Source organism: Apostichopus japonicus, chromosome 18 (genome assembly GCF_037975245.1).
Source record: "Apostichopus japonicus isolate 1M-3 chromosome 18, ASM3797524v1, whole genome shotgun sequence".
Taxonomy (NCBI): domain Eukaryota; kingdom Metazoa; phylum Echinodermata; class Holothuroidea; order Aspidochirotida; family Stichopodidae; genus Apostichopus; species Apostichopus japonicus.
Window position 1 is genome coordinate 5,718,378 of NC_092578.1, and position 9,644 is coordinate 5,728,021.

The 9,644-nt window shown below is 38.5% G+C and overlaps 1 protein-coding gene across 1 annotated transcript; it reads right to left on the minus strand.

Moving 5' to 3' along the window:
- Nucleotides 1-342: 342 nt before the first annotated feature.
- LOC139958389 (uncharacterized) lies at nucleotides 343-9,131 on the minus strand. The gene is made up of 4 exons (XM_071955438.1): nucleotides 8,985-9,131; nucleotides 3,916-4,188; nucleotides 2,842-2,959; nucleotides 343-1,552 (listed from the first exon to the last, which is right to left on the minus strand). Exons 2-4 carry the CDS (start codon nucleotides 4,167-4,169, stop codon nucleotides 1,034-1,036), a joined length of 891 nt encoding a protein of 296 aa, XP_071811539.1. The 5' UTR covers nucleotides 4,170-4,188; nucleotides 8,985-9,131; the 3' UTR covers nucleotides 343-1,033.
- Nucleotides 9,132-9,644: the final 513 nt, after the last annotated feature.

Here is a 9,644-nt window from a genome sequence, read left to right on the forward strand (position 1 = left end):
CAACCCTTTCGTTTTTTTCCCAAACTGTTGAACACATAGGCGTAGGAAGCTTTTCAGAAGTGGGGATGGACGAAACTTATTTATTGATCAGAGTCCGTGGGGAGGTGCTCTAAATGCAAAATGGTGCAATGGTTGTCACTATTACAGGCGGAAGACCTATATATATTCTAGCATGTCATCCAAATCGGTAAGGGGGCGAAAGGGAGGCTCCCCCGCCATCGAGAGTAGAGGGGCGGTCGCCCCTCTGCCCCCCCCCTTCCGTACGCCTAAGGCTATGGAACATTACTGCTCAATCGCCGCATATATGCATTGCTGTGATAAAGGTTTTAAAGCCTGTTCTTGTTTTTGTTTATTTATTTTTGTTTGCACATAATATGTTCACAATACAAAAAATAACAGGGATCAGAGGCGGATCCAAGGGGGAGGGGTGGGGTGGTTAACCCCCATGATTTTCGTTCTTTTGTGGTTAATGTTTCTTCATTTTTTAGACCCCCTCCCCCATGACAGCCATTCACTGTCGGGCGGAAATCTCAAACCCCCACCCCTTGGAGAAATCCTGCATCGATCCCCCCTGAAGATGACATAATAGAAGTAACAAATTGAAAAGAACAAAAAGAGTAACAGGAGCTATAAACCCATTAGGCTGACAAAATGTCGCCCATTTCCAATGGGCCCTAGAGAAAACAAATTGCAATAAATAAAACACTGATCTGTAAAGGAGTATCAAAAGGTCAATTGCCCAATCTCTAGTTTTAAATACGTCGAGCATACTTTATCGAAAATTCGGCTTCCTTGTGGCAAACAAATTTGAGAACATGTTACAATGTTATATAAAAACGTTAAACGTTGAAATTGAAAGTTGATATAGGTCTTACCTCTGGGTGATGCCCTTTAATTGACACATTACATGATTGGTTTATACAGTTATATGACTTCATCAAATTGACATATGTAGCTTCAAAAGTTAACATGCATGGTACATCATTTCAGAGAAGCAGATCTAAATCTGAAATATCTACACTTTATGTACTTTTTACAGCAGATGTTTTGACATTTCTACATATCCTGGCATGTAATGGTCAACCATATCTAATATATCTGGATGTAATTCGTCTCGCTTTGGAATCGGTTTTTCAACGGAAAGAAATTTTACGCTTGAAAACGCTTTCTTGAAAATTTGGCCTTGAGTCATCTTGTCATATAGGATATGTTCGAAGCCAGCAGTCCACTTGAAGACGATATCGTCCGAAGCATCCCATGAAAGGTAAGAATCCTTCCACGGGATCCCGATTTCGGCAAAGAGCTTCGGAAGGATCTTCTCAGGAGCTTTCAGGTATTGATCGCTATCTATCACCGGAGCTTTAGGATCAACGTTTTCACGTACGTGTTTCCACAACTCGAACATTTCATCTGCCTCTGTTTTCATGAGTAAATCTTCGGCGACGTCATAAGGAGCGTCAGCAGGTTTCCCTAGCACCCGTAAAATGTGAGCCCGATGGGAAGTCAGATATCGATGAGGATGGCGGATGAGAAAGACGTGTTTGATCGGAACCTAATGATAAATGAGACAATAATATAACATATGCGGTCTCAATAATTATCTTTCTAAAGAAAAGGTACACGTTTCATATACTAACAGCATGTCTATAGTTCTACTATATCTTACCTCACTGGAACACATAGTCATCTAATTTATTCCTCTTCAACGTAAAGGAAACATTAAGAACCTCCGCAATAACAATAAAGGTTTGAAAACTTCAACCAAATGTTAGCATGAATTGAACAGTAAGGATTCAATACTAATGACATGGAAGCATTGATCTTCAACCAGTCCACATCTGAATGAACTAATTCAAGACTTCAAGCATATTGATTACTTTGGAGGAGAATTGGGCTATTTGTATATATACTCAGTGACGTCGCCAGACATTTCTAACTTGGGGGCACTGGGGAGGCACATCACTTAATTAGGGGCACAATGTTTATTTGTGAATGCCGTCCTGGGGGAAGGGTTTAAATGGAGGGGGTGTTGAGAAATTTTCGATAATTCAATGTCCTTAGATGAAATCTGGTGAATCTGGTGAAGTAACTTATGTTCAAGAATTTTCAATGCATAATTGAGGCAGATATAGTTTTTTGTTTGAGAATTATTTTTAACACTACAAATCGCATCCGGGGGCGCCTGGGGGGCACGATATTTTGGGGAGGGCACGTGCACCCCCCCCCCAGGCCACCACCTGGCGACGCCACTGTTTGGTCTACTAATGGACGCGCATCATCACTATACAGAATTCAGCCCATGAAATAGGAACTACAAAATATGTTAAGGAATGAACTATTTTCAAATTTGCATTGGAAATTTACATGCATTTCAGTGATGCATATGCGAAAGGTCATATTTGGCCATAACTACCTTACAGTGATTATTTTCTTGTAAGTTTGCGGCGCACTCTCACGAACTTCCCTACCCGGCCTTCAGAGGATCCGCTTTTTCCGGTTTATCGGAAAGAGAACAAACAGGTTTACGGGAGTCTTAATTACGGGCGCTCCAGCAACAATCCTAAGTTACCGGACAAGACAAGAGATCAGCCCTCCCTCCCCCTTTCCCCTTCTCCTCGAAGGTTGACGTAGTAAGTATTCAAAGACAGGACAATTGAAACTAAGTGTTCAAAGAACATATACCACTTCTTTAGCATGGGACTTGAATATAACGTTGCAAGGAGTGCACAGGACAGCACATAGCAACGTACTAATGCATATACGGTACATTCTCCATATCTGTCACAGACTGTCAGCTATAAGCCTATTGAGTCAACACCTGCTGGAAGAACTAGGTCATACCTGCTGTGGCATGAATTCATAATGACCATGTATTGTAAAGGCCATATCCTTGACAAAGATAAATTTCGTATTCGGATCTTTGGCCCCTCGCTCCAAACCTACTTTTGTCGATTCATACCTGTTAAGAGAAAAATAAAAGGAAATTATTTCCGATCAATTACGATTCTATAATATTTACGCATGAAAACTATTCATATAGGTTTATGATGAGAAAGTGCACAAGCCCTCCTGAGTATTTTATCTGGGTAATGTTGTCGAAAACCTTTTTAGGCGATATCTACCACTATAGTGTAGAGGCCCCCCCCCCCCCACTCGTTGCCCCCACCTGTAGTATATATATATATATATATACATAAATATATATATATATATATATATATATGTTGATACAAGATGAGACTAGTGGAACACTAGTAGTTGTTACTCGGAGTTTCACGCGTTATAGCGATCTTCAGACAACTTCAGACAACAAGAGTTGTCTGAAGATCGCTATAACGCGTGAAACTCCGAGTAACAACTACTAGTGTTCCACTAGTCTCATCTAGTATCAACATATATTACGCTCTGTCCAATGGACATAGAGCACTCTGCGCCAAGATAGACGCCAACCTACTCTATATATATATATATACATACATACATACACATATACACACACATATATATATATATATATATATATATATATATATATATATATATATATATATATAACGAAAGTCCACGTTTACTACAAAAAAAAATATTATTTACAGGTTTAGAATATATTTTCGAAAACTTTTCTCCTTATTCGTCAATTATGAATCATATCTTATTTCTCTAGTTTTCTCTGATAATATAAACATATATATATATATATATATATATATATATATATTTATATATTTATATATATATATATATATATATATATATATATATATATATATATATATATATATATATATATATATATATATATTCAGTGGGAGGAGTGTTCTTTCTTAACATTTTCTTTTATGATAATTGTTACATTGTCTACCACCGGAATATCCCGGCTTTGGTCTTCGTTATATTTGTAATACATATACTTACGTAAAGGTTTCTATAGGACGTAAGTTTCCTCTTTTCCCCTCAGGATACAACTCATACAATTGCTTGCTAAGTGATAGCAACTCTGGCCATTGGGATAACCAACCGCTTTTAAAGAGGTGGCTTATAACGTATGGTTCTTGCCAAACCTCAACGTTATCCACAAAACTCATAAATTTGGTAAAAACCGTGGAAGCAGAGCGAGGAACCGCCCACAACATTACCCTTACTGGCTCGTTTGCGTTGATGTCTGCCATCTCAGATAAGTAGGCTAACCTATATAGCGAAAGAGATAAAACTAACGGTTTTTCTTTTTTCATTCAGCATATCCATGTACCAATCCAATTCCATTACCCTCATACCAAGTTCCTCTTCCTCTTTTCCCATTATTCAACCCTCTCTTCTCTCGAAGAAAGTACTTCATATGAGGCCCTTTTCTTCTTTCGAGACAAAAATTAATTATCTTCAACCACTCGATCGTGACTAAAGCCCAACAAGAAGTGCAATTCTGTGATACGAAAATACCAAATAAATGTTCATACGCGATTAGCTACAATTTGAGACAACACAAATAGCAATGATTAAGTTTACGTATATATTATGCATTGTAATTTAATTCCCAGTTATATTTAATTGATTTCCAACTACAACACAGCAATTTTGGCCTCAGATAAGTTACGTTAACAGAAACTGCACATCGTAATAAATAAAGAAAAACATAAACAATTGAAGCACATGTGACTCGATGATGTTATTTTTAGTGCATTTGAAAGAACATTAAATCTGATATATCTCCCAATATAATACAAGTTTCCTTAGCTTTTATTTTCTTGGGGGGTGGCCTAACTTGGGGGGGGTGGCCTAACTTGTCAGCTATACATTGATGGGTAGCGTTTAGCTAGTGAGAACTTCTATCGAGACTTAGAGACCACATTACTTTGATGATTTAGTGTGAAGGTTTAATAGGTATATGGTACCATAAGGAATAACCTCCAAGGTAGCACATGCCTATTAAAAGCCCCATTGACGTACACACTAAATAAATAAAGTAATGTGGCCTCCAAGTCTAGATAGAAGTTCTCACTAGCAAAACGCTACCCATCACTGGATACCTGACAAATTGGCCATTCATGGTAACATCGATTTTTCGTATCATGACCGTGTAGAATTTTTTGCTATGAGAGCCTGAAGTTTTCGTCCGTTTATTGTATGACCTCATTTTACTAGTGTAGTTGTAAAGATGCGGTCGTATCATTGCATTACTTTGTGAATGCTCTACACAATTATATACGGCAGATGCCATCCAGTGCCCTAACTTCGCTGTCTTACAAGGCGGCCCGCTCCGCCCCTCATTTCGCCCGATTTCACCGACGATCAACTCTTCAAATATGCCAGTACCTGCAATGTGCATATCTCGCAAAATTCCACGTAGTTGTACATTAACCCTGTTCGAACTTCGGAGATTCAAATGCTTATGCGCAAATCCTGAAAATTTGTGAAGAAACGATCTTATCTCCGTACCTACAACCCATAGGCCTAGTCAAAACTGGGGTGTAGCTTGGAAGATTATTTTCTTGCATACCATGTTAGCGGTCCTCTTGGTGTTAAACTTCGTAAGAATGCTAAGCGAGGTTTGTGTATGTTCCATTTACCCATAATCGCTTTCGCAAATCGAAACTCCGAACTGGATTCGTTTTACGAATGAACTTACTTGGATGGTTTAGTAAACTAGTTCAGTGAGTGAATTGCCTACGTTCTTCAACTGTGCCCTTCGTGTTGCTCACGAGGAGCAGACTATATCCAACCATAGAGCAACTGATCCAACATTTACCCTGGATGCTTCGCAGTATTTGCAAACAACCAGCTCGACGAAAATTGTAGTATGTAAATAACGTTTTTAGCAATGTCGATTAAATATCTCAAACTTCAAGAACTACTTTTGACGATGTGTGAAATACAGTAGCTTATACACACGCAGTGGCGTCGTGCCCATTGGGGCCCGGGGGCACAGCCCCCCCCCCCCGCCCCAAATTTTGTCAAAGGTGTCATGAAATTTTCTCATAATTAAAAAAAAAAGTGTTTTCGAAATCGAAAAGTAGACTAAATAGTCAATTGCTCTTTGATGGTCGTTGCGGATTTTCCAAACGTCGCTCGTGCCTACCAGCTAATTCGCACCCTGCCAGTCACTTCCTGCTCATGCGAGGGCAGCTTTTCGGCGTTAAAGTTTGTTGCGGACGAGCATGTCCCAAGCACTCCTGGGTGACCTGAAGGTGCTGGCCACGCACCCCGACCGCGCGGAAGCGTGCAAGCAGACTGCCATTGACTCATTTTGGAACTTAACTCAGCGACGTGGAATGAGAACAATGTCAGCAACTGAATTTCTTGTAGGGCCTACGAGAAATGGGGCTTCTGTTGACTGCTTGGTCAATGGTTGTTAATTGTTGATATTCAGTCAATCGAAACAGTTAAACAATTACTGGTTGATAACTAATGAACCAAATGTGCCATCAACGCTGCCATCGTTGAACAATATTATAAATACGTAGTCCCAGAGTAAGTGCAACACGTTACCTTTGCCAAAGTCAGTCTATTTCCATGAAAAAATAATGACAATTTTTTTAATTGTTTTCTAAGCCTGTAACAAAGTTCGGAAAGTTACGATAAATGTAGTGAACAGAGATTATGGGACTCCATGTGAACAGTTCGCTAAAAGGTCCACCAGGATCAATTTTCCTCATGATCTGATAGGTAGTTTCGAAAAAAAGGAATAATAATAATCATTGCAAATACAGTCACAATTAACCTGGAAAATAATCACTTCGTTATCGCACGTTTTACCTTAGGTTTCGCTACTTTCGCTTTTTCTGCCCATGTTTTCAAACGGCATAGCTTTTTCTTCACCCAGTCACCACTTCTCACGGGCATGGGCGGCGATCATGGATCAGCCAACACAAAAATGTTTCGATTTCTTAAATTGTGGGCGCTTCTGGGAGACGAGGAATTGGTAAACTGAGGAATTAATGGCGATCACTTCCTTCGAGAATATTTCCAAAAATAAAAAAATGCCGGAAATTTTTATCAATTTTAGCGGTGTTGCTTACTGGCATAAGGCACGGGTAATGCCGTTTCCTGCAATCTGAGGGGTCTGCCAGACGAAAAGTTTTCTTGAACGCTGCGCGCCAACCTGTGGTGGCGCTCCGCTTAGATAGTCATCACCTGCTCACGCCCCCCCCCCCAATTTTTTTTTTCGCACGACGCCCCTGTACACACGAACGTTGCACCAACATCATGACTGAAGCACGTGGTCAAAGGGACCGCGAAAATTTACGCAAGTTTGCAACGAAGAAATTACTGTGGTATGAACGTACATTTTACATTAGCATTTCTCAATGCGGAAGGAACAAACATATACTCTTAGATGAAAAGTCCTTTCCAGTATCAGAGATATTGGCTTCCAACAAAATTCGTAGATTGTCTCAACTCATAACATTTTGTGGTAAAAACAATGATTCCAATATTACGTTAACAATGTCGTTAACAACGTGATTATGTTCGACAAATCAGGTTGTTGCTATAAATCACATTGCTAACAATATCTACATGGTTGTTGCTACAAATCGGGACGTTGTTAATGATATTCACATGGTTGTTGCTACAAATCAGGACGTTAACGAATTTTCCCTTTTCGCGTTCCATATTGAAGCCATCATATTTTGCGTTCATTGAGCACTGAAGATGCAAGAATGTTTGCAGACAATGTGAGGTTTGACATCAACATAAGTTTATTCGTCAAAGTGAGTTTAGACATCAACAAACAACAGCAACATGGTAAAATATCAGCAACAACTTTAGTTAATACAACAACAAACTCGGTTGAAACAACAAAATAATTTGCTCTTTTCGGGATCCATATGTTTAAGCCAATAGGAATGCACTGTCAAGACCATTGAGACCATAAATATGGATTGAATTCTAGAAGCATAGGTATTAGGTACTGGCCCATATAATATTACAATACGATAGGTATGGTAGGATAAGTGTGTTGTTAAGCAATATAAGAATAGGGAGCACTTAACGAAGGCTATTTATAATTTCTACACCCTTTGACATTTTATTGGAGATATACTGAATGTGATCCTTGAAAGAGGGATGTTTGTCAATATAAAATCCAAGTAACTTAGCATTTGAACCAGATTATGGCAGCTTAAAGCTATATGTGTGAATATTGATGCCAAATGTAATCATTTTGCATATTAATCCAGATCGCCCAGATCCTTAATTATTCTGTCCTATTCAAAATGTGCAAAGCTCTACTGTAAAGCACATTAAATCTGATATATTTCCCCAATGTGGTAAAACTTTTATCAGCTCTTTTTTTTGGTGGGGGTGGGGGGATCGTCCACAGGTATGTATAATATAATCTTATATCTATGTATAACTTTGACAAAGAACGTGTTTCACGGTTACAAAACTAATCAAAGTGGATGATTGTAACATGTACCCTTATGTAGCAGAGAGAAGTGAAAATATCAGTGAGAGGTCATTTTGTTCTATACAGCCAAACATACACGGAGTACTCCGTATTTATAGTAACTATTAAACGGGACCATATAATGCGATATCCACAACAGTACGCTATAGGCTAGGCTAGTGTTATACCTCTTGCATATATAAAACACGGAACTTTACATACTGTATAACCTTTGTAATACACATACACGTAAATTCCTATAGTATTGACAAAAATCCTATTGAAAGATCAACAGGTCAGACCTGTGTATGTGTGTCGTAAAACCACGTATATATCGTAGTGCCTGTTTCAACAGCGTGGCGAACATGGTGTTATATAGTGCACGCATTTATTATTCCTATTCGTTGCAATTGGCGTATTACCACACTATATAAGACTGTGTTCAGAAATGTATACAGGTTCAATGACTATAAACGAAATATTCCTCACAGCTGGAAACGTCTATAATATTGATATAATGTTATTAAACTTGAAAAGAAACTCAAAATATCCAATGTGCATGATCAGCGAATAATTAATCGTATATAGGTATTGAACTAACCTGAATCAGTTTTCGGGAAATTAATACCTTTATGAAGATATTTAGGAACACTCCCTGTTACGTGTTCTTGGTTGACACAAAAGTGAAGAGCGCCAATCATGTCCACCTGCATATTGTTGTGATTGTTCGTATGCTTTGGTAGACATATATGTGGTGGTGCACTAGGCTATTGAGAGCAAAGCTGGATATTATAGAGATATACAGATACAGCTCTCATCAGAAACATTTCGTTAAAATCTGCAATGTTTATCCGTCGTTTCCAGTAAAGAGAACAAAATCCTCATTTCCAAAAAAAGTTTGTTTCATGCGTCATTTTGTGTAAATGATGTCTTGTTTCATAAACTTTCGTCAGTGGTGTAAATCTTTTTTTTGTTCAAGATTTTCTTGACTTGCATGATGTCACAGGGTCACGTAGGTAGGGTCACGAAGTAATGTAGAGATTTGTCTAATTTGACCTTTTGACCACAATTATTCACATGTGTTCACTGGGTTTGTACACGGTTTCTTTAATCTTTGCAACATGTTGCAGTCATAGTTTCATCAGTTATTCAGTTCGAAAAGGCTATATGAATACATTTATCCATATATATAGTAGCATTACTTTTAGATCGCTACCGAGCCAAGAAAAGTTGGTTCGGCCACGATATTTGAGAGAAGAAA

Excerpts from the sequence above, each read along its gene's own strand:
- LOC139958389 (XM_071955438.1), bottom strand. The coding sequence starts at position 4,169 with ATGGCAGACATCAACGCAAACGAGCCAGTAAGGGTAATGTTGTGGGCG. Across the intron at positions 2,960-3,915 it reads CGTCCTATAGAAACCTTTAC|GTATGAATCGACAAAAGTAG; the intron begins GTAAGTATATGT and ends TTCTCTTAACAG. Across the intron at positions 1,553-2,841 it reads ATGAATTCATGCCACAGCAG|GTTCCGATCAAACACGTCTT; the intron begins GTATGACCTAGT and ends ATTTATCATTAG.